The sequence below is a fragment of the Papio anubis genome, chromosome 9 (genome assembly GCF_008728515.1).
Source record: "Papio anubis isolate 15944 chromosome 9, Panubis1.0, whole genome shotgun sequence".
NCBI lineage: Eukaryota > Metazoa > Chordata > Mammalia > Primates > Cercopithecidae > Papio > Papio anubis.
In genome coordinates, this window is record NC_044984.1 from 70700140 (window position 1) to 70725165 (window position 25026).

General features: G+C 35.0%; 1 protein-coding gene across 2 annotated transcripts in view; it reads right to left on the reverse strand.

Annotated features, from left to right (window-relative positions):
• The window catches only part of OSBPL8 (oxysterol binding protein like 8), an 82481-nt gene that overhangs the window by 33244 nt on the left and 24211 nt on the right, over positions 1–25026 (reverse strand). For both annotated transcript variants that reach the window (XM_021922632.2, XM_017946019.3), the window contains exons 3-12: positions 18932–19009; positions 16089–16190; positions 13899–14102; positions 10859–10943; positions 9085–9256; positions 6954–7191; positions 6180–6364; positions 3155–3236; positions 2752–2850; positions 847–943 (exon numbers count right to left, since the gene is read on the reverse strand). In XM_021922632.2, the coding sequence (XP_021778324.1) occupies positions 847–943; positions 2752–2850; positions 3155–3236; positions 6180–6364; positions 6954–7191; positions 9085–9256; positions 10859–10943; positions 13899–14102; positions 16089–16190; positions 18932–19009 (1342 nt within the window). The remainder of the gene's footprint in view (positions 1–846; positions 944–2751; positions 2851–3154; positions 3237–6179; positions 6365–6953; positions 7192–9084; positions 9257–10858; positions 10944–13898; positions 14103–16088; positions 16191–18931; positions 19010–25026) is intronic.

The window sequence follows — 25026 nt, forward strand, 5'->3', positions numbered from 1 at the left end:
AAAACCCCAAAACCAAATGAAAACAAACATCAAGGGAAATAAAAGATACCTTAAAGAAATATAACACATACCAGGTTCCTGATCAAAAACTACTCTTAGATATCCCTGTGGCAGACTTAACTAGGGCTCACCACATGCTCAGGTAACCAAACCTTGGATTTCTGTTTACATACTTTATTTTTCCTTTTTTATCATAATAATTTTTTTCACTCAGGTTTAAAATTCTTTGGTTGAAATTTAATTGTTCTTCATTTAAACATTTTAAAAAACTATATAAAAGCATTTTAAGGTTATATATGTTTTACTGGTATATAGCTTTGGCAATGATTTGTTTGAACTGTCAAAGTTTTTGTATTAATGTTTCCTACTATAACCTTTTCTCTATTTTCCCTTGTACTTGCAAACAGTTTTTTTGGGTATGTTATTTAGTCCAAAGTTAAATATATTTACCGATTGACCCTGGGCCAGGTCTCCTAAACATACTTGAATTCTTCCTCTCTGTTCAAAGACTACAATAGAAAGACTGATCCCTTAGATACACTGAGATGAAACACAAAAAACTGGTCAGACTAAAGGCAAAAGAAATACTTTATGCACTAAAGGGCTATAATGGGCAATCATTCTGTCTTTTCATAAGTGATGTTTATGATATATTTACATATATGTGATGAATACATAAGCCACACCTTTATGAGTGAGCAGAAAAAAGCCATTATTCAAGGAAAGATGATACTTAAAATGACAAACTCCATGTTGCAAATAGCCCATGACACTTACTAAATAAAAGCTCACCAGAAAATAATACCTCCCAGGAATGGGTGCAAGTTGGGACAGGGGGAAACTCACCATAAAACTTGGACTTAGCCAGGATACTACCACTAAGACAAAATCCATCTTTTCGATTACTAACATAAAAGGCAGATATTGGTGGATGATGGGACACCTATTAAACACAAGAAAAAACATGCATATATAAAATATAAAAACATGTTTATATAAAGTATAAAAAGATAAGCATATTATTGTGCCATTATCAAAAGTTCAAGTCTTATAATGAGTAAGAAAAAACATTTAATAAGCAGTAAAATTAAATATTGATGGTTATAGTAACCAGCTTCCTGTCTCCTAGTGAGACCTACACTCCTGGTATTCACATAGGCCCCTCTTATATTGTACTGAAATTGGTTTGTGTGGAAGTGATACTACGTAATTTCTGAAATTACGTTACAAAGCACCTTCCACATTGGGGGCTCTCTCTGCCGATCTCTCAATCATTAGTTCTGAAAAGCCATCTTTGAGATTGTGAAAAACCCTACAGAGAGGCCTATGTGATGAGGAACTGAGTTCTTCTGTCAACAGCCATATGATGAACCTGGACATGAATCTTCCTGTCCAGTCAAGCCTGTAGATGACTGCAAAGCTGGCTGACAGTTTGACTGCAAGCTCATTAGAAATCCTGAGCCGGAACCACCCAGCTAAGCAGATCTCGGACTCCTGAAACTCATCATATGAGATAATAAATGCTGCTTTAACCTATTCAGTTTTGGCAGTAATTTTTTAGACAGCAATGGATAACTAATATAGTGATTAGTCTTCATATGCATTACTGAATGACTATAAGAAACAAAAATAAAAAACACGTTATTTAATAATCTAATGCCTTCAACAATATATTTACCTCTTATGTTCTCTTACATGAGACAAACTAAAATCAGCATCTCAAGCTTCTTAATTTCATGAAGAATTAAATCACTGACTTTTAAAAAATTTAATATAGATGAGTGGTTTTGATTTCAGGGGGTTATCAAAACCTCTAGAAGAAGGTTTTCCAAAGAATACACGGTCTTCTCATTCTCCTTACACTCAAAGTGAGAATTACCATAATAAGGAGCCACTGTTATTGAAAGAGAATGTCATATTCCTCAAGTTTATGCAGACAGAAGACTGAAAGTCATGATTATGGATGTATATGAGTTCAAATTAATGAAAGTTTAAAAACTAAAATATTTTCTGTCTGTATACAACAAAAAGAGAGGTATCACAGGGGAGAAGAGGGAATTAAAGAAGCTAACAATTCAATTAGGAAAATAAACATTCTGTAAAAAGGTAAATGATACGAATGTTAAAATAATAGCTTAATGGATAATCACAAAAACAATACAGAAGTTTGAGAAGGGAAAAATCACTGGGAGCTGCAGTCATTTGGATCATGAAGGATAAGTGAGTCAGGGTTTGTTTTGATAAAGAATAGCTAAGAAGAAATACTGGAGTGGGAGAATTAAATTTAAAAATGAAGCAAGAAAGTGTGAGATCAGGTTACCTAGTCATGAACTGCACAGGTTTGACTACTGTGGAGAACTAGAAAGGTATTAATTTGAGATAAATTTGGAAAAGATATAGAGGACTTTGAATGCCAGACAAATGAATGCCACACCACTGAATAATTCTGAGCATGATCAAAAGTTGTTTTGGAAATACGAGTTCGGCCAAAAAAAAACATTAAAAAAAGGGCAGGGGGTATAGCAAAGGAAAAATAAATATTTATTTTTGGTCAAAGGATTCCATGAGTGTAATAATAATACCTATGAATATGACATTTAGTAGTATTTAATACTAAAAGGTTAAATGTTTACCAAATGTGCACAAGTAAGAAAGGCTAAATAATAGTGAGTTTACTGAGTAAATATTTTCTATAAAAATATTCCAGTAACTTCCAGATAAGTTTTGTTTCCATACATGCATTTCTAATACCTGTTCAGCAATATAAAAAGTTTTGCTGTTTGTTCTGGGATGAATCCATAAACAACGAAAAGTCTCACCAAGTATAGGATTATAAGGTTTCTTCAGTCCCTGGTTTAAAAAAAAAATGCAATTTCAAATTACAAATACAAAGGATTCAAAATAGCTTAAACTAGTCAAAATGGGTTTAACTGTACCATGTGGGAACCATCCTTATAAAACTTCAGAGTAAATAAAATTTACATTAAATAAAATTAAACGACTTCAATCATAATACAGGTCTAAATCATCAGGTATTTTGCAATTTTGCTAAGTCAAAGAAGCCCAGTAATGTAATCGTTAACAATCTACAGATTACATAAAATATAAAGCACTCATAAAACACTAAAGACAATAAAATACAAACAAACATTACCTTTGGCTTTTTATAGAATCCTGACAAATACCATTTCACTACTTTCTTCAAACGGAAATAAGGATTTTCTTCAAGAGCAGCCCTAAAACACAAAATGGTAAACAAAAATTTTACAAAATAAATCACAAATTCTCTCTCACATTTATTAACTAATAACTGAGTATGAAATATGATTGGAAAACATAATTCTTATTTTAAATGGATGACAAAACAAGCATGTAATCAATTTTCAACCATGTAAATCCATTTCTGTTTTTCTTAACCTGGTCACATTTTCCCATTCTTTGGTACACTGCCCGGGTCTTCGCTAAAGTAGATTTTGGAAACTCTCCAAACCAATGTTTCTGAATTGGGATTCTGCAGAACCTGAGATGTTGTTAGTGGCTCTGTGAAAATTGTGATTGAAAAAAATAAAAATGGATTTTGGATTCATGCACTGTGTGATTTCTAGCATTTGCAATGATAGGCAGTGGCCAAGCAGCCTCATTAACAATTCTGATAGAAGTCTTCAGCCTCATATGTCAGTGAAGGACTAATGTTTACTTGGTTGAGTCCATTTTCAGTTGTTGATGTTAGAGTAGATCAATGGTAACTGGTGGGTGCTGTAGTGCACATAGGGGAGGACATACGTTGACGTTAGCCTCTTTTGTGCAAAGTACCTATCTAAATATAGGATTTTATGGGTATGCAGTCCTTAGTACAAAACACAGAAGTTTCAAATTACAAATATGAAGCAGAGTCAAAATAATTAAATCAATACAGAAGGTTTTAATCTATTTTTATTCTTCAACCTGCTCTTGTGTACTATCAACTGATTTTCCAGAATAAAAACTCAACCAGAATAATGGATAATCAAAGAGTAATTTTCATTTTAAAAAAGTTTGTAGGAGCCATGACTCAGCTGCCCCCCATACAGTTCTGCTGTTGTTGTAATCATTGCAAAAACCTGATTGTGTATGTCTGAAGTAAATTTTACTGAGAAGTTGTTTTTGTTATTGCTGTTTTCTGTTTGTAATGTAGTTACTATACCCTTATTTACAAAAAGGCATTTATGTTTCACAAGCATGTCTGACAGTCCAATGTGGTGATTTTTTAAAAAATGAGACGTGAGACAGAAGAGCACAGACCTAGGCTTATTGACAATTGTGCTAAGTTGAAAGCTTGTGTTTTTCTGGAGTAGCAACCCTCTGATTGCTCTCTGTCCATCTTGGTTTAAATTCCCTTATTCTGCAATTTTATTTTAAAATTAAATATATATAGTTCAAAAGTCAAAGCAATATAAAGAAGTACACATGTCTTGTTACTGCCCCATCTCTCCACACTGTTCCTACTTACCTTCTATAGGTAACTTTTAAAAAAAGTTTCCTTCTAAGTTTTCTTTAGGCATAAACAAGCATATATAAACAAACAGTCCTGTTTTTCCTCAAAAAGGTTTGCAAACTATACATACTCTTCTGTACACCTTGCTTTTTTCACACACAATTCTGGAGGTCCCTCCAGATCAGTTTATGGAATTCTTCCTTATATGGGTGGATGTGTCACACATTATTTAATCAGTACACTGTGCTGGACACTGGAGTTATATCTAATGTTTTATTATTACAAACACTGCTGCAACGATCTTGTGTATATGCCATTCTGTATATGTGGCATTATATCTGTAGGAGTTATTCCCAGAAGTGAGATTAGTGTATCAAATGATGAATGCATCTATACTTTTGGTAAATACTGCCAGATTACCTTCAGGGTGCTGTGCTAGTCTGCACTGCGCATGGTAGTGCATGATCACCCCTGGTTGCCAACACAACCTTGGCAACAGTGTGTAATGCCAGAAAAGTACAATCTTTCTATTTGGGACAGGGGGCATCTCTCAAGATCTTGTGAATCACAGGAATTTGCCTTATATTCTGAGAGAAATGAATTTCCAGACAGATAAAAGTACAGAAGATATTAGAACTAGGATATAAAAGATTTTTGACTTTTTGTCAATGTGATGGAAAAACAACAATAACTTACTATAATTCAAGTGTACATTTTCCTTATTTTGCATGAGGTTTTTACATGTTTAAGGACTGTTCCTATTTCTTCATTTTCCAACTGACCGGTAATTTCTTCCACTCCTTTTTCTATAGGTTTCCTTTTCTATAGAATCATTTTCATTCAAATTTTAAAAGCTTTTTTTAGGGAGGTTAAACATTTTGTCTATGATGAAATTTGCAAAAATTTCCCAGTTTATCGATTATCTTTTGACTCAGCTTATTATTTTTTTCAATGTTTGCTCATGAAATTTATAGACAGAAACTAGTATCGATAAAGATTCTAAAAATCAGGTCACAGGGCCAGATATCAGTGGCACAGAAAGTACAGTGCCTTGAAACACTATTATTGGTAGAATAGGGGCATCAGGTAAGAATTGGAAGCATGGACACAAAGTTGCTGTTCCTTGCAAAGTTTACTGGTTTTCCAAGAAATTGCTGGGACAGAGGTGGACAGCACCTCCTCTGCCTCCTTTAGGTGTGCCTTCTTCAAAATTATACTCAGGATCAGCTGGCAGCTTCAGAAGCAAAGAAAAGAAGGATTTGTTCCAAAAGCTAGCAACTGGCAGGGCATTTTAGTTCTGGTAAGCCATACATACCTCACAAGCATGCAGACAGGTAAGTATGAGCAAAAACAGAGGCCCCAGGATGGGACTGAACAAGGGCTTTCATAGAGGAGAACAAATGATGCCAATCACCTCTCTCTGTGTTAGGTTAGTGAACTGAGGTTAAGGAGCCTATAACACCAGTGTTCAGTAAAGGGTAGAATTCTTGTTTTCCTCAAGCTTAGGATATCTCAATTTCCCTTCATAAACGGTAACATTATAGCAAAGTATTAAATATGCTTCTTACTAAGAAGTGGTAGAGAACAGAGAGTGATGTGTCATTAGAGCCTGATTTTGGAAAGGAATGATAACTGAAAATAGTACTCTTGACAGCTTCTAAAATCATGAAGTATTGTCTATTTTAAGAAATAAGAATCTACTTACTCAGAGAGGAAATCTGCATGATAGTAGTAATCTGAAAGTTTATCCAGGAAAGAACGGGGTTCCAAAATAAATGTAGGCAGAACCACCTTGGATAGGTCCATGCCAGGACGGACTTGTTTCAATAGTGTCCAGATAAGGCTTTTGTTTTCTTCAGACACAGTTTCTGTTTGAGAAGCCTCACCTGCCTTTATCAATTAATGAAAATTACCAAAACATTACATTTATTTCAGACAGATATGTAAACAAGCCAGCTTATGTTGAAAATATGAATTCTTTTCAGGACTACTCCAAGCATTCTTTAAATGTGGAAACAAAAAGTAATAAAATCTATAGCTATAAAACTTAGGTAAAAAGGGTAGCTGAAAAAGACATCAAAGTGAACAATATATACAAGAGATCCACTAGAAAAATATTATAGCCTATTATTTTACACTGCATTTACTTCCATGATGCACTGGCAATAACAAAGTTATAAACTCATGCTTCCTTGCAACTTACTTTGCACTGGCAATGACATCAAGCAATATCCTACTTCAAAATCAAGCTTGAAGAAAATGTAAACTTTAAATTTAATGGAATATATTGGTATTTATGTGAGTATTTGTGTTTAGTTGTTTGTAAATCCTAATATATTTCATATGTGTGCAACTTTTAAAATATCACATTCCATCACAGAAAAATAGGCAATAGATGAAGCAAATAATATCTTCAATTTCATTTAACAACTCCCAAGAATATGAAAATTCAGAATCTCTAAAAATAACAGACTTCTACCTCTCCAAGTTCTTCATGGCTCTGTTCAGTGTAGGTAGTCTCCTTTAAAGGCTCAACAGGCTCGGGTTCGATATATGAGTCATCTTGTCTTTCTGATGTATCTGTGTCACTTTCTTCACTTTTCCCCATCACCTCATTGTCAGACTCATCATGTTCTTGATCATTTTCTTTATCAGATTTATCAGAATACATATCTTGGTCCTTAAAATGTTGTCGTTCAATTTCACTATCATTTAACCTTAAGGGAAAGAATTTTTAGGAGGAAGAATAAAGGATGTTAAGAATGCTCAACTCATAAATAAAAATTATATACAACATTTATTGAGAATTTACTATGTGCCAGACAGTGTTCTAAGTGTTTTACATAGTGTTAATTCACTTAATCTTCAAAATAACCCTATGAGATAGGTAATATTATTATTCTCATTTTACAGATTAGTAAACAGAGGCATAGAAAAGTTAAAAACCTGGAGAAATGTGAAAAGATGATACTCTGAGCTCTTTGCCGCTCTACCAATTGGGACTAAAATCTTCCAAAACCAAAATTTTAGACTTCTTTCTAGATATTTTTCTTAGTTTTTCAAACAGCATCACTTCCATCAATCTCACTGTCACCTATGGTATGAAGAAATGCAGGTCCAGATAATCCGATTCTCAACTGAACTCAAATAAATTATGACTTTCCGCCCGTATATGGAGGTTTCCAAAGTCACCTCATGAGCCCAAGAAAAAGATATGAAAATGGTAAATGGTAAACAATTATATTAAATTCTATTCGTCTGAAAGGTTTAATCCTGAGCAAAAATCCAGAGAATTAAAAATGAAAATTTCAGCTGAAGGAAATGACCTATGGACTAAAATCAAGTAAGTTTTGCTGAATCTACCCTATTCTCACTTAAAGTGATTAGGGTAAATAGTCTGTACAAAAAGGGGAAAGTCTTGGAAAGAGGTTCCAACAAATACCCATTCCTCTGTCAGTAGCCCACCCCATTCCATCCTATCTCACTCAGGCACCAGGTATTTGGGATTAAGATAAAGCTCCAGATTGTAGGTCTGCAAAGAAATAAGATAAAAGGTCAGGTAATGGAGATTTTCAAGAGAGTGGGGAAAAAAAGAAAAAAAAAAGCCAAAAAACCTGGGCAACATAGTGAGACTATGTCTCAATAAATAAATAAATAAATAAATAAATAAGCAAGCCAGCTCAGTGTGGTAATACAGGCCTGTAGTTCTAGCTACTGGGGAGGTTGAGACTGGAAGATCAGCTTGAGCCCAGGAGTTCCAGGTTACGGTGGGCTATGACTGTGTCACTGCACTGCAGCCTGGGCAACAGAGTGAGACCCTGGCTCTAAACATTTTTTTAAAGTAATACAGAGAGAGAAAAAAAAAGAAACAGGCAAAAGGATAGGGAAGAAATGTTTAAATCAGGCTACATGGAGAAGAGGAGAATAGCAGTCTAACTTTGAGAAGAGCAACCTCAATGCTGATGAAAGTAACTACAGAGCAGAAAACAAGGGGTGGGGAAAAGGAGGAAATGGAAAAGTCTGATGTTTTTCCTGCAAAGCAACAAAAAGACCTGAATCTCAAGAAAGTCTTTGCACTACTGCCCAGTTTCCTTGGAGAAATGCTTTTTTAGTGTTAACTACAATAAATGCTTCAGGGAATAAAACCACAAATAGGACACAGTTTCATTCCAAACAGGATATAAATGAATTTCACAAATACCAGGTAGAGTAAGTCCAGTGCCATTACTAAAAACGTGTTACTCTATAGAAAGACAGATTATGTCTCATAGTTATAAAGCTTCACATATGATGTAATATTTGAGACTGATCTTGAAGATCAGGCAGAAATCATTCTTAATAGAAGGAACATCATGCACAGACGAGGTGAATAATTAGCATGGCTATATTTGGGAAAGATAAAGTAAATCACATTGGCTGGAATCCCTAAGGAAATACATTTCTACACCTGATTATAGCAGCTAAACAAATTTTAAGCCAGGTCTTAGGCTAATAGGAAGATATGCAAATTTCAGTCCTAGATACACTACTAAAATTCTAGGCCTGCCAACTAATTTTGTGAACAGCACAGTCTCTGAAACATTACCAAATCAGTGGCAATATCTACTTACTGGAAGTTGTCACCACTGTGGAGATTGTTAGCACGTAGTAAGCCATAGAAAGTTACATGTGTGCTATCTGATGAAACGCTTAGGTCATGTTCCTTTCCTTCTCTGATCATTGTACGTTTAAGAAGACTAGAACATTTCAAAGCCAGCTCCAAAGCGTCCATCCAGCACCTTCCTAAATGAACACAGATTCACAAGCAGTATAATTTTTAAAACTATGAAACTAGCATGCATCTTAACTTACCCTGTTACCACTATTTCTTTGAGAAACATGCACTAGAAAAGTTAATCTGAACATAACATCTGCTAGAACTTTTTAATGCAATCTTTCAGTTTTCCAAATGCTTTTCACATACTAAGCAGCTACAAACCACTGATAAATGAATAGTATACAGCATGCATTAGAAAGTATACCCAATCTAAAATAAACATACTTTATTTTTCAAATCTTAGGACATTAACAAGCAGTGTAATTTGAAGGTATCAAGCAAGGTACATAAAATATACTGGAGGATTTATGGTTCTACTATAAACAAACTATCTGAAGTAACTGTTTTTGATAATAGGAGGTCTATCCTTAAGATTAACATCCATTCTACTTGTTTGTCTGAAACTTTTTAAGTCAGGAAAATGCCTATATAATGCTACTATTAACTGCCATATTAGTTAAGAGAAACATTAATAGTTTTATTTTTTAAATAAAAATTTAAAAGTGAATTAGCAGAAAACTTTTCACTTATATTTGGGGCTCTTAATTTTCATATATATCACTTCAAGATTTGCTGGGAATATCAGTCAAGTAAAGCATTTTCATATTGAAAGCTCATACCTATATTTTAATTAAAAAAAATCATCTGAGGCCAGGTGTGGTGGCTCACACCTGTAATCCCAGCACTTTGGGAGGCCAAGGCAAGTGGATCATGAGGTCGAGTGTGAGACCATCCTGACCAACATGGTGAAACCCTGCCTCTACTAAAAATACAAAAATTAGCTGGGCGTGGTGGCGTGTGCCTGTAGTCCCAGCTACTCGGGAGGCTAAGAGAGGAGAATGGCTTGTACCAGGGAGTCGGAGGTTGCAGTGAGCTGAGATCGTGCCACTGCACTCCAGCCTGGCAACAGAGCGAGACTCCATCTCAAACACAAAAACAAACAAACAAACAAGCAAAAAAACATCAGATAAAAGTAAACTTTGGAAGGTTACAAGATTCCCTACACCAACCTTGTCTAAACTACGAAACATGAAAGCATGAAAGTGAGGACAAAATCTGTTATTAAGATTTGAAAACTACCTTGATATCACTTAAGTTTTTCTCTCCCCATATTTGCTTCATGAATTAAGTATTAAAGGAGGAATAAAAAAGGTTGTACTCGAATGTCTTATGTAAAAACAAAACAAAACAAAAAACAGTATATGTCTCATAAATGGTAACATTTAGTAGTAAAATATAAAAAGTATTAAATGTATCTTTAAAATAAAACATGAGTTACCATAAAGATCACTAACAAGTTAAAAGGTGTTAATATGTCCATGGAGGATGAAGAAGAAAACTCTGAACTGCTAACTCATTGATAAATCACACAATGCTTCCTTTCTATCAGATTTCCCTATTTGTCTATTAAGTTACTCATATATTTAGCATTCAAAGCAATTTACGGTTACCATGCTTCTGCTGCAAATGCCATACTAAAAATATATTTCCCCAGAATAATACAAAGTGGCACAAAAAAACTCTTAAAAATGAAGACCAAAATCCAATCCATCAAAAACTATACTTACCATCTGACTCTGAAGTAGCTCGGATGATCAAATAACTGCTAGGTAAGGGCTGAGTAATGGATCCAACCGCTTCACCTTTTGGACCCTTAATAACAAAATAAACAAAATAAATGGTAGAGAGTAAGTATTATGAGATCTCAACTTTATACTATCCAATATTATCTGTAATAATCTAAATCAGGTATGGATTATAATCTAAAAGCAAATAAGCTTTAATTTCATCATTCTTGATAATGCAAATGTTAAGTATTAAGAAAAATTTTCTAACAAATATATCTCCTTAGCAGAAAACTGAACAAATTATCACTTAAATATTACCTCTATATATTGCTTACATACTAAAAAGAACCTGCAATTTACCATATTAAACCAAATTTTAACTTAACAATGTCCATCCCATGGATACAACTAATGAGATAAGAAATACTAAATTTCTAGAAGGCTAAAGAAAGCATCTGGAAATAGAATTATAATTCAAAAGAAAAAGAGAAATGAATTTTAACTGGGTCTAAGGAAAAATAAATCTCTACTTTAAAACCAATGACATATACCTGTTTTTAAACACCAACTATATAAGCTGATTTTATTTTTCCAGAAACATGAAAGAAAAAGACATTCTGTTGTTGTTTTTGGCTAGGGTTGTTTTATAAGTATACAATACCAACACTAATTAATATCACCAATGCTAAACTTAGGTAGACACAATAGAAAGGAAACTAAGTATTGAATTTAAAATATAATTTTGATACAAAAGCTTAATTTTTAAGTTGTTTTCAAAGGGTTCTTTAAAGTTATCAGGTCAAAAAACAAAACAGATTTCCAAAACGCATAAAACGTCAGAAAGTAAAGATGTAGATTCAAAATGAAAACAGAAAAAAAATTAATATGGCTTTAACAAATTCCGTAATATTCTGCATTTTCAAATAGCTTTACAATTTATGGGCCAGTTCCTAAAACCAGTATACAGTGGGACATGGAATCAGACCGCCTGGGTTTCAATCATGGCTCCATGCTAGAAAAACAGAGTTCAATCTCTTTATGTGTATAATGGGAAGAAACTGTATCTTCCTTATAGGTATGAGAATTAAATAAATGATTTCATGTAAAATACTAAAGTACCTGACATGAACTCATAGCTGTTACTATTTCCTAATCATAAACACTGGCTTCCAAAATATTTAAACAATATCCTAAGTAGGTTTTGCTTGTGGGAAGTATTTATATAATTATACAGATTTCTCTCTTCTTCCAATAGTAAGAATTAAATATTATAAATTTGACATTAAAATCATTAATGGCTTAAAATTTATTTTAATGCTTGCAATTCCTAAGAGTAGTAGAATACTATATTTATATACACACACACATATGTGTGTATATATAGTATTTTTGTATATGTGTATATGTATACATATATTTTGTTGTTGTTGTTTAAAAAGGTTTTGAAAGTCATTTTCTCCACTTGAGAATCACTTAATATATAAATGTCAGAGGTTCGGGGGTTTAAATTCTTTCCCCTGCGGGAAGCACCTAACCTCAGAATGGAACTAACTCGGTAATCCCAAATTTATTCTTGCTGTGACTCCAGGCTACTGAAATAAAGATTAAAAAGTACAAGTTTTTTCCTAGGTGTATGTATATTGCATTATTAAGCAATACCCTCCCCGCCCCACAAAAAGGATTAAGCTACTTTTCGTTAACCGTAATCTCAATGAGGTGGTTTTCCCTAAAGGAGAAATTCTAACTTCTTTATTCTACAATAACTGGCCTTCTTAGAACTAAAGCAATGATCATTTTGTAAAAACTTAAACTAGGCTAGGCATGGTGGCTCACATCTGTAATCCCAGCACTTTGGGAGGCTGAGGCAGGAGGGCCCAGGAAATCAAGACCAGCCTGGGCAACATAGAAAGACCCCATCTCTACAAAAATTTTTTTTTAAAAATTAGCTGAGCATGGTGGCATGTGCCTGTGGTCTTAGCTACTTGGGAGGCTGGGGTGGGAGAACTGCTTAAGCACAGAAGGTTCAGGCTGCAGTGAGCAATGATCATGCCACTGCAGTCTAGCCTAGGTGATAGTAAAATCTTGCCTAAAAAACACACATACATACACAAAACCACTTAAACTTGACTCATTTATTCTGTTAGTATAATACTTTTTTTTTTGAGACAGGGTCTTGCTCTGTTGCACAGGCTGAAGTGCAGTGGCATGCTCATGGCTCACTGAAACCTCCTTGACCTCCCAAGCTCAAGTGATCCTCCCACCACAGACTCCTGAATAGCTGGGACTACAGGTACATGTCACCATACTCGGCTAATTTTTGTATTTTTTATAGAGACGCAGTTTCACTATGTTGCCCAGGCTGGTCTCGAACTCCTGAGCTCAAGCGATCCAACTGCCCTGGCCTACCAAAGTGCTGAGATTACAGGAATGAGCCACTGCACCCAGCCACAGTAATGCTTTTCAGTTATAAAAAACATTAATGCTTCATCTTTAAAGAAACCTCTTTCTCAAGAGTAAGTAATTAAAAAAAAAATTTTTTTTTAAAAGAGTAAATAAGATTGCTTCTGCTTATAATAGGCTTCCCATCATACCTTTGCATCACTACAGGAAAGACCACAAAAAAAAAAAAGAAAAAAAAAGAAAAAAAGGCAATTTCTGTTCCAGGGAATTCTACTTACCATTTTGATAAAGAGAAAAAACATGGGGCGGGCCGCCGGAAACAAAACAAAACCAACAACAATAAATATAATACAATGTTACAAAGGTGAGTTAGTAATTACAAACTGAAAAACATAGTACAAATTGAATCCCCAAGGGCAAAAGAGATAAAAAGATGCAATATAAAAAGTTAGACCTCAAAGGTAAAGTTTTTTGGTGCACATTTTGTTGTGAGTAGAGGCAGAATGGGGAATAATGCACTGGAAAGCACAACAGATTTATAAGTCCTGGCAGAGGACGAATCTCATTTGATTGATTTATCTCAGTTCTATTCATGGATTATCATCTTTACCTTTCACCTATATAACAAGCGCTTACATACCTTCACTGCCCAAATAGATTGCTCCAAAGGATGGAAAAGTTTGAAACAAAAGCCATCCTTTTTTGATGGACGTTCAATGATTTCACAGGCATTCAGAAGAACTGTTCCTACCCACTGACCATTTTTTTGGGTTTTATAGATCAGTAGCACCCCAGGTTTCAACACACACCATAACTTGGTCCAGCTCTTTAGAGTACCACGAATCTACAGAAAGATAAATTTATTTTAAAAATGAAGATCTGTTCTCCAAGGTCCAAACCAAAAAATTGCAAATACAATGTTTTAATCTAAAATTTCCATAACATGCACACTTTAAATATTTTATTTAAAAGCCACTACATGGCAAGCACAGCAAACAGACATGAAAATGACACGGCTCTTGTTTCTAAGACACTTAAATTTTAGTGAGAGACAGGCCAACAGTTTCGAAATAGTGTACTAAGTAGAATAATTTTCCTAATCTCCCTGACCAGGTCAGGGCCATTAAAATATACTTTCCTAGTACTGAGATTCTTCTTTTTGTAACATTGATCATGGCTATAATCTTATTTGTGTGTATATGATGATTCTGCTTAAAATAATTTTTCCCCTTTACCACATCAACAGTGCTGAAAACACTGCTGGCACACACTAGGCATTCCCTAAGTATTTGGTGAGTGGTAGGAAGAGAAAATAATTTCCTCCTAGCCCCTAAAATTACCTTATTCAAATTACTTTGTTCCCAGTAATTACATAAAGTATGCCATATAAATTTACTGGAGGATATTTTAAAATACAAGTTACATGAATCCCTATACTCTCATAAAATGTTCCTTATCCTAGGGTTTAACGCTATGTCAATAGTAAGTCTAAAACTACTTTTTCTATAAATTTCTATTTCCATCACCTATTAAAATTGTATCTATGCAATTCAGTGAATTCAAAATAGTGAAATGATATTAATATTTAGATCAAAAATAAGAATTATACTTTTATTTACTGTAAAACATCTGTTATTTCAATGCACCTACATGAAGTATGAAATAATACAGGATTCCATAATCCCCCAAATAGGCATACCACCGTAACTCTCAACAAGAAACATTTAGAAAGAAGGAGTTTGGAACCAGGCATGAAGAAAAGAGAAAATCTAAGATATGCGTATAAGTAAAAGAATGGTAAGACAAGAGAGGCGAAAGGAAGACAGGTACTCTAAAATAACATTTTGCATCATGGAGATGCAACAGAACACGGAGGACAAATTATCAGAAGGAAGGTAAGGTAGAGAAAGTCAGCCAGAGAATGTGTTGGGGACTTAATAGAGGGCAGCTTTAACTCTGAAAAACCTAAGTGAGATCTTGAGCTAACGCACTTCTAAGTAGAGTCAAAACAAGTTGGAAGGTGTTATTAGCACAAGATTGAAAACCCTAGAATTAGTTACCTGAATTGTCAGGGAAACTATCACTAGACTCTCATTTTAGTGAGGGGAGTCCTGTGACAGATCTCATAAGGCTTACGAGGTCAGAGGCCTTAGTAAGTCTTGGCAAAAGTGGAAAGTTTTCAGGGTTGGAGTGATTCTCAGGTACACGCCAAGTACTAAAATTTCCTGTGAGTCAGAGTCCTACAAGATCATTCTTAAACTTAGCATTCCTACAGCTGTCTTTCAGATAAGAATGAGAAAGAGGATAGAGTGACCAGGATGAAAGAAAAGGAAATAAAAATAACCAGAGGCCAAAAGAATAGGGTCCGGAAACAGCAATGTGTGCTTGTCTGATAATTAACAATTTTCATTTTTAAAAAATATATTATGTATCCAACTATTTTAAAATAGCTTTTATATTAAATTTGTCTCATCTTTTCAATAATATACTAAGTGTACGGTAATACTTAACAATAATTGGAATAGCAAGCAACATATTTTTTACAGCACATTGTATTAGACAACATATCACACAAATCTAAAAGCTTTTTTAAAAGAACTGCTATACTGTATGTAATTGATGCTACTGTTAAGAAAGACATTAAGATTCCTTCTCTTCATTAAGATGGGAACACAGAACCTCCGGGAATACAATAATAGTTTCTTTGCCAGTGAAAAACAATCATCTTAGGAGTTGTTTTTGTCTTGCAGGCTTTAGGTATACTCTGGGCTTTTCCATTCCAGTAAGTGAACATCCAGCAATCTGAATTCATGATTCAAAACACACTGACCTTCAACCAATCAGCCATAACAATAACAGAAGGATCTGTGATTGTACTGAGCAGCTCCTTTGTGGCTCTTTTCTTTTCTTCTCGGTAATTTTTCTTTTGTACCTATTTTATAGAAATAATAGAAAAGCTAAAAACTCAACAGAAATGAGCAATTTATTTTAAGTTCAGGGGTACAAATGCAGGTTTGTTATATAGGTAAACCTGTGTCATGGGGGTTTGTTGTACATATTTTATCACTCAGGTATTAAGCCTAGTACCCATTACTTACTTTTCCTGATCCTCTCCTTCCTCCCACCCTCACCCTCTGAAAGGCTCCAGTGTGGGCTGTTTCCCTTTCCCTCTGTGTGTCCATGTGTTCTCATGATTTTGTTTCCACTTCTAAGTCAGAACATGCAGTATTGGTTTTTCTGTTTCTGAGTTAGTTTGCTAAGGATAATGCCCTCCAGCTCCATCCATGTCTCTGTAAAAGACATGATCTCATTCTTTATTATGGCTATATAATATTTCACGGTGTACCATATTTTCTTTACCCAGTCACTCATTGATGGGCATTTAGGATGATTCCATGTCTTTGCTATTGTGAATAGTGCTGCAATGAATATACACATGCATGTGTCTTTATAATAGAACGATTACATTCCTTTGGGTATATACCCAGTAATGGGATTGCTAGGTCACATAGTTCTGTCTTTAGGTCTTTGTGGAATCACCACACTGTCTTTTATCCTAATAGTCTAGTATTCTAAAGAGGTTTAGAATTTCATACTATAATGGTGAGAGTATAGTATAAAATTCTAAACCGCTTTAGAATTCCAGAATCTGACAATAAAAATACTCTCTCTCTATATATTTTTTTTTCTTAGCAGGAGTTAGTCTTAGACAACCAAGGTTAGAATCTAGTTTTTCTGATCACTAGTGCAGTTCTACATATCTTTTAAATAATTTTACTTTTTTTTTTTTTTGAGACAGTCTCACTCTGTAACCCAGGCTGGGGTGCAGTGGCAGAATCTCAGCTCACTGAACCTCCATCTCCTGGGTTAAGGCAATTCTTGTGCCTCGGCCTCCCAAGCAGCTGGGATTATAGGCATATGCCACCATGCCCGGCTAAGTTTTGTATTTTTTGTAGAGATGAGGTTTCACCATGTTGGTCAGAATAGTCTTGAACTCCTGGCCTCAAGTGATCCGCCCACCTCTCAAAGTGCTGGGATTACAGGCGTGAGCCACCACACCTGGCCAATTTTACCTCTTTTTAATTACACAATGCATTAACACAATCTCACAATAAAAATTTCAAACATAAAGCTAGAAGCCATTTTTATTATACCCCATCCTATTCCAATCCTCTAAATTGATGACTGTTAATCTTCTGGAAAACACTGTCTTTTCAGACCTTTTCTAAGTAACAACCTATAAAACATTTACATTTTGTGTTTAGCATGCAAAAAGTTTCCCAAGTAAACATTTTTTGAAGAGTATTCACGTCTGTATCATTCTCATTCTTTTAAGTGTTACATAGGATTCCTACTGCAAATTAAAATAATAAGCGCTCTAACACTGAGGGCATTCTGTGAACCAGCCACAGTTCTAAGCCCTTTACTTGTATTGTCATTACCTCATTTAACCCTCACAACAACCTTGTGAAGTAGAAGTATTATTGTCCTTGTTTTATAGATAAGAAAACTGAGGCAGAGAGAGTAACCTGCTCAGAATCACACATTTAGTAAATTGTAGGGTCAGCATTGAAACAGAGGCAGACTAGCTCCCAAAGCTATTCTTTTAACCACTGGCCTATACTACTTCTAAAATATTTATTAATATATTCTCTTACTGATAGAAACCTTCTCTGTTACCAATTTTTTCAGATAACAAAGAACGCCACAACTGTTTGCAATTGAAGTTTTGTTCTCTTTCCCAATACTAATATGTAAGTTATACATAATTAAGAAACCATAACTATAAAATTAGTTTATCCAAAATATCAAAGTTTCACCTTCATAAGTAAGTTAATTCTAATCATTTGGGGAATCAGCAGTGGACTAATGAGGTCTTATTGTTGCTTTGTTGTTATAATTTGGATAGGGGAAGAGTGATGATAACCTATTAGTGACTACATTTTTAAAAACTAACAAAATCTTATGCCAGAAAAGTTGCATTTAATGATAAACAGACTAGACATAATACAATTTTAATAATTCTATACCCTCAAAACTTTAGATTTTGGTCTTTATTAATCTATCTGATTTAATATGGGATGCAAATACAAATATATATAGGACCAGGCATGGAACACAAATGGTAAAATAGACTAGGCAGGAACCAGAGCCAGTTGGAAAGCAAGTGTTTCTTAAACTCCAGATTCTATGGCCACTCAGGAAGGTAAGCCCAATGCTACATATTTCTCAGAGAAATTGGATAGCTGAACTTTTAATTAACTGTTGGGTCAAAATTTTAAAACATTATGCAGGTCAAGTTCAGGCCATGACCCAGGAGTTAGTAATCTCTAAATTCAATGGGTGCCAGAGTTCCCATCAGGAGTTCCACAACACAGGGATGATATACCTAGTTCGGATACATCTGTGTAAAGATATCAAGTCCTCAGCCTCTGCAGCTGCCATTTGAGGCCTGAAGCAGTCTGCTCTGGGACACTCATCAATCAGCCTTATCAGTTGACCACAGTGTACCATACAAATATTAACATTTTCTATGTGTGCCTGCCTGTCTGTACCACTGGATGTTTTTTCTTTCTTTAGGAACACACATATATATTTATCTTATTAGCCTACTTCCAAACACACATGCAAAGCACAATGTAAATTACCTTTCAGAAATAACTGGAAACTAACCTTAAGAGATTCTTTTTTTGTGAGTTTGCTTGAAGTTGAACTGTCCTTCTCTGAGCCATTATAAAGTTTAGATTCAGACTGAAATCATACAGAAACAGAAGAGAAATAATTAAATCCTTCAGATTTTCTACACATAGCATAAAAATTAATGTTAAAACTATGTGACATCTTTCTCATTTATTGCTATGATTTAAGCAAATGTCAATTTTCAAATAGAATTTTTCCCTATATAGTATGTCTTTAAAAATGAATCCATGTTAAATCCATAAATATAAAAAAGTTAAAACTAATCAGTATACAAACCTACAATGTGAAGTTAAGTAAGATCATTTGTAGATTCTACATTTTTTTAAAGAGTATTTCTAAGAACATATATAATTATTTATTCCTAGGACAAAAGTAGCCAAAGTAATGTTATCTTTTAACAGTTGAAATATTCTAAAAAAAAAAAAGACACAAATTCTAACAAGCTGATGCACATATTGCCCTGCTTCTACTCCTCCTTCAATAGGAAGAAATACAAACACTTTTAGAAACCAGTATTAAGTCACTCTATCTAATCTGTACAGTGTGTAAACACCAATATTTCTAGGATCTACTACTTTCTACCTATCAAGTGAGTGGGATTTCCTCACTAAATTATTCATGTCTTAAATTTCTTTCCAGACTTTCAGTTTATACTTCACATTTTTATTTAATCTTCACAAGAATCTTGAAAAATAGGCACAACAGATTGTTTTATCTCCATTTTACAAATCATGAAACGGAGGCTCAGGAAGGTTGATTTTCCAAACTAACAATCACTAAGCAGAGATCAGAACCCAGGTTTCCTAATGCAATGCTTGTTTAAAGAGACCACATAGGTTCACCAGAGTAGAAAAGCACAAAACTTAAAAGCTCTATTTGTTTTGGAAAAACAAAATTAAACATACTCCTTCAACGTCCAGAAGTTTTATTTTTAACTATTGTTAGACATAGCAGAAGGCACTTAAAGTTCTTAGCAGTACTCCTAAGTAGTGCCAAGAAAGTATGCAGAACCTGATCCAAATGGTGGCTTTCAAATGTTGAGCGGCCAGATGTGCATAATATTACTAGATATCATCAAGGATACACACCTTTGTATACAATTCCCTCAATTTTTAGATTAATAAGAACAGATAACACATTTATTTGTCAACGATACCCAGTGTGTATCACCCAAAGAAAAGAAAGAACTCAGTAAATATCTAATGAATTAATAAAATGAAAATAAAATAGGTACTTGCAGCTCATTTCTCTCATCTCTCCTAAAAACACTTCTGCTACTTGGTATGAAATATGGGCTATTAAGGTGATGGTATTAACTGGCTGAACCAGAAGGGAAATGCAAACAATTTTCAATGTAGAAATCAACCTAGTTAAACTTTTGGGAAAGTTACTCCTTTAAGAACTGGAGTTGAAACATCACATTAATTACTCCAATGATGATGGCATATATTGTGATACCAAAACAATTTCATAACATTCCTCAAGCCAAACAGGTTTCTGTCTTCTCCTTGGCCCTGGGAACACAAAATGGCATGGCTATTGTCAGAGGAATATGATGGCTTAAAATTATTAGGAGATTCTATTTCCCACAACTTAACAGGATAATGTTTACAGTAGTGTACTTTTTAAAAACTATTAAACAAAAAATGTTAATAGTATTACCTTAAAAGTTAATGAATATTCATGGTTGTTTACTATTTACCAAGTACAGTTAACTCTTGAACAACACAGTTTGAACTGCGTAGGTCCAGTTATAGGCAGATTTTTTTTCTACAAAAGTTACACTGAGTGTACCTGCCTTTCTTGCTTCCCCTACCACCTCCTCCACCTCTTCTGCCTCTGCTACCTGAAACAGCAAGACTAACTCTTCCTCTTCCTCCTTAGCCTACTCAATGTGAAGATAACAAAGACAGACCTTTCTGATGATCCACTTCCACTTAATAAATAGTAAATACATTTTCTCTTCCTTATGATTTTTTTTAAATAACATATTCTTTCCTCTAGCTTACTTTATTGTAAGAATACAGTATACAATACATATACAAAATAAGTGTTAATTGACTGTTATCAGTAAGGCTTCTGGTCAACAGTACACAATTACAGTAGTTAAGTTTTTAGGGAGTCAAAAGTTATATGCAGATTTTTATATGCACAGGGGAGTGGAGCGTCAGTGCCCCTAACCTCCATGTTGTTCAAGGATCAACTGTATATGTTAAACATTTACATACTCAAAGCAGACTTAAGAGATAGAGTTGTATCCCTCTTTTACTAATGAAGACACTAAAACTAACAGATTACATATCTTTCCAAAGTCGCAAAGCTACAAAGTGGATGAGCTGGGATTTGTACCCTCATCTAATTCCCAGCTTCATGTTCTTACTTATCTCACTATATTAATTTCTCATCTTTTAAAACTGTTCATATGGTATCTTACAGTTAAGATCTATCTTTACGAACAAGAAGAAATCTGTGGCCGGGCGTGGTGACTCATGCTGGCAATCCCTGCACTTTGGGAGGCTAAGGCGGGAGGACTGCTTGAGCCCAGGAGTTCAAGACCAGCCTGGGCAACATGGTGAGACACCATCTCTATGAAAAACACAAAAATTAGCTAGGCATAGTGGCATGTCCCTGTATTCGGGAGGTTGAGGCAGGAGAATCACCCGAGCCTAGGAGTTTCAGGCTGCAGTGAGCAGTGACTGCACCACTACACTCCAGTCCGGATGATAAAGTGAGACCCTGTCTTAAAAAAAATCAAATTTGTTTCCCTAACAATTAAGCTCTAGCTTGGTTATTCCTAAAAGATTACTGTACATAGGGACCAGCAGGCCAGAAGGGTGTCACATGAGCTTGATAAACCGACCTCAAGGAATCTTTAACTCACATACCTCAAGGAATCTCTGACATAACGTGCAGTCTAGTTCTGAAATACAAAAAGGAATGACCACGTTCCAGTCTTTTCTACATTATTACCTCAGTTTTTTAAATCAAAACACCTTTCAAATGCCAAAAATGTAAATGATTTTTTTGCTGGGGACATTTTACTAAACTAAGTTTCCCTTCCTTCATAAACTTTATTAACTACTCTCTTAAGGATGACCATCAAGATAGGCAAGTTTAATGTATATTACTGCTTGCCTCTTTGTTAAATGGCATTAGAATGCTTAGCATGTTATATTTTTTATTTCTTTCCTTCTCTTTTTCTTCTCTCTTTTCCCCTTTAACTGCTGTCCCCTTATAGGCTCTGTGACTTTGAGAAGTTAATTTCATCTGTCAGTCTTAGTTTCTTCATCTGTAAAATGAAGACACTACTACTAATTTATAGGGTTGCTTTGAGGGTTACATGATACTTAAAGTGTTTAACTTAGTACTTGGTAATATATTGTTTCAGGTTTATGACTATATCTCAGATTGCAAGTGCTATCAAAAATCTGACCTTTAGAGATTTAAATAATGGGACATTTATTTATGAAAATACTTTGCAATTTGCTTTGAAAATTATATAATGCTACAGATATAAGGAAAAACAAGGATAATGATAAGTTACTGTAATCACATCAGACATTTTGGTTTAGAAACGTTTGTTAACCGTCCAGGTAAATGTATATTTTAAAGCAAGTAACAGATTCAGCAAACCTACAAGGCAAGTAGTTAAATGGTTGAAGAATCAAGAGATGTGAGCTCAAAAACCCCTTATCCTTTTAACAGAATTCCTTTTATCCCACTAGACACATTAGTTATGTTGTAATTCCTTTTGTTGAGATGGATAATTAAAAATTCATTTTAAAATGCTACTTTCTTTGGGATAATCTGATTAACCAACTTTTCCAATTCACTTATTCATACAATGAAAAAGCCTAGGAAAAGGTGCATGAGAAAGAGGAATTGCCTTATTTTATTTCTTGAGACAGGTCTCACTCTGTCACTCAGCCTGGAGGGCAGTGGTATGATCACAGCTCACTGAAGCTTCCAACTCCTGGGCTCAAGTGATCCTCCCACCTTAGTTTCCCGAGTAGTGAGTCAAGGTCTCGCTAGGTTGCCCAGGCTGGTCTCAAACTCCTGGGCTCACGCAATCCTCCCACCTCAGCCTCCCAAAGTGCTGGGATTACAGGCAAAAGCCACTGTGCCCAGCTCCTTTATTTTTAAATAATGTCTGGGGATGAGGCAGGTGTATTTCATTGTGTTAATCAGGCTCAATTAAGAATTTTAAGAAATGACATTTAACCTAAAATCCTGTGACCAAAATGAGAGTATTCATATTTTTTGCATCAAGTTGGGAAAAGTTAAAATTGTTTGATGTTCTCAGTTACACAACTCAATCATGAAAGGAATAACAAATCTTGTTTTCCAAAATTACTCAGGTAAGAATAAAAATCTTCAGAATTCCACAAGTATGAGGTTTAATGATAAATGTAAAATTTTACACTGTTCTGAAAAACAAGAGAGTTGGTTGCATGCTCATACATATATACAAATTTATACATTTGAGATAAGGTCTCACTTCGTCTCTCAGGCCAGAGTCCAGCGGCACAAACACAGCTCACTTGCAGCGTCAACCTCCTGGGCTCAAGCATCTCCTGCCTTAGCCCCCCAGGTAGCTGGGACAACAGGCATGTGGCATGTGTCACTACACCTGGCTAATTTTTGTATTTTTTGTAGAGATAGGGTTTTATCATGTCCAGGCTGTTCTTAAACCCCTGAGCTCAAGCAATCTTCCCATCTCAGCCTCCCTAAGTGCTCAGATTACAGGCATGAAACACTGTGCCTGGCCGCATGTTAAAATATTTGAAGACAAAGGAGCAACTACAGACATCTTAAGCTAACAGAATAAACTAAGATTAAATCTAAATTATGAGAAAATCAGTAAGTTTCAGCTCTTGGAAAATAATATGATGAGTATAATTTTACTTATATACCAAATAGTTATGTTAAGAATCCCATTCATTCACTCTAATGCTTTATTCATAAGAAAATATCTTCTTAACTCTCTATTGTTAACCAGCTACTTTGTCAGGTACTTTCTGCTACCACAATCTGGGAGGTAGATCTTACCTCCCCCGAACAAAAAAGAAAACTGAAGCCACTGTGAACTCTAGTTTTAAGACTTACTATTTTGAGTCTTGGGGAATTAATTTGTCTGAGCCTCAGTTTGTTCATTCATAAAATGGAGCCAACAATACCTGTCTTCTAGTATTGTTATGAATGTTAAAATGGCCCAAGTAAACTCTCAACAAAAAGTAGTTATTAAGTTGGGCATGGTGGCATGTGCCTGCAGTCCCAGTTACTTGGGAGGTTGAGGTGGGAGGACTGATTGAGCCTAGGAGTTCGAATCCAGCTTAGGCAATATAGTGAGGCCTTCAACTCTTTAAAAAAACAAAAATATTAGCTATTAATGGCCGGGCTCAGTGGCTCAGGCCTGTAATCCCAGCACTTTGGGAGGCCGAGATGGGCGGATCACGAGGTCAGGAGATCAAGACCGTCCTGGCTAACACGGTGAAACCCCGTCTCTACTAAAAATACAAAAAAATTAGCCAGCTCTGGTGGCGGGCTCCTATAGTCCCAGCTACTCGGGAGGCTGAGGAAGGAGAATGGCATGAACCTGGGAGGTGGAGCTTGCAGTGAGCCAAGATCGTGTCACTGTACTCCAGTCTGGGTGACAGAGAGAGACTCTGTCTCGAAAAAAAAAAGTAGCTATTAATAACATTGAAACTAACAGCTAAAAATTTATAGATAATAGGAGAGTCAAGATTCAAATTGACTCTTTTCATTTTAAAGCAGTGCTGCCCAGTAGAACCTTCTAAATGCCAGATGTCTTATATCTGAGCTGTCCAGTGTGGCAGCTACTAGCCATATGTGGTTACTGAGCATTTGAGGTGTGACTAGTGTAATTGAGGAGCTAAATTTCTAATTTTATTTAATTTTAATTAATTTAAAGATACACATATGATTAGATGCTACTGTACCCAAAGCATAGTTGTAAAGCTTGAGGTTTTTTTTTTTTTTTTTGTCCCCCCAATTAAGGCACACAGCTTCATTTAAAGTATGCAAAGTTCCTTTTCAGGCCTCCCCCA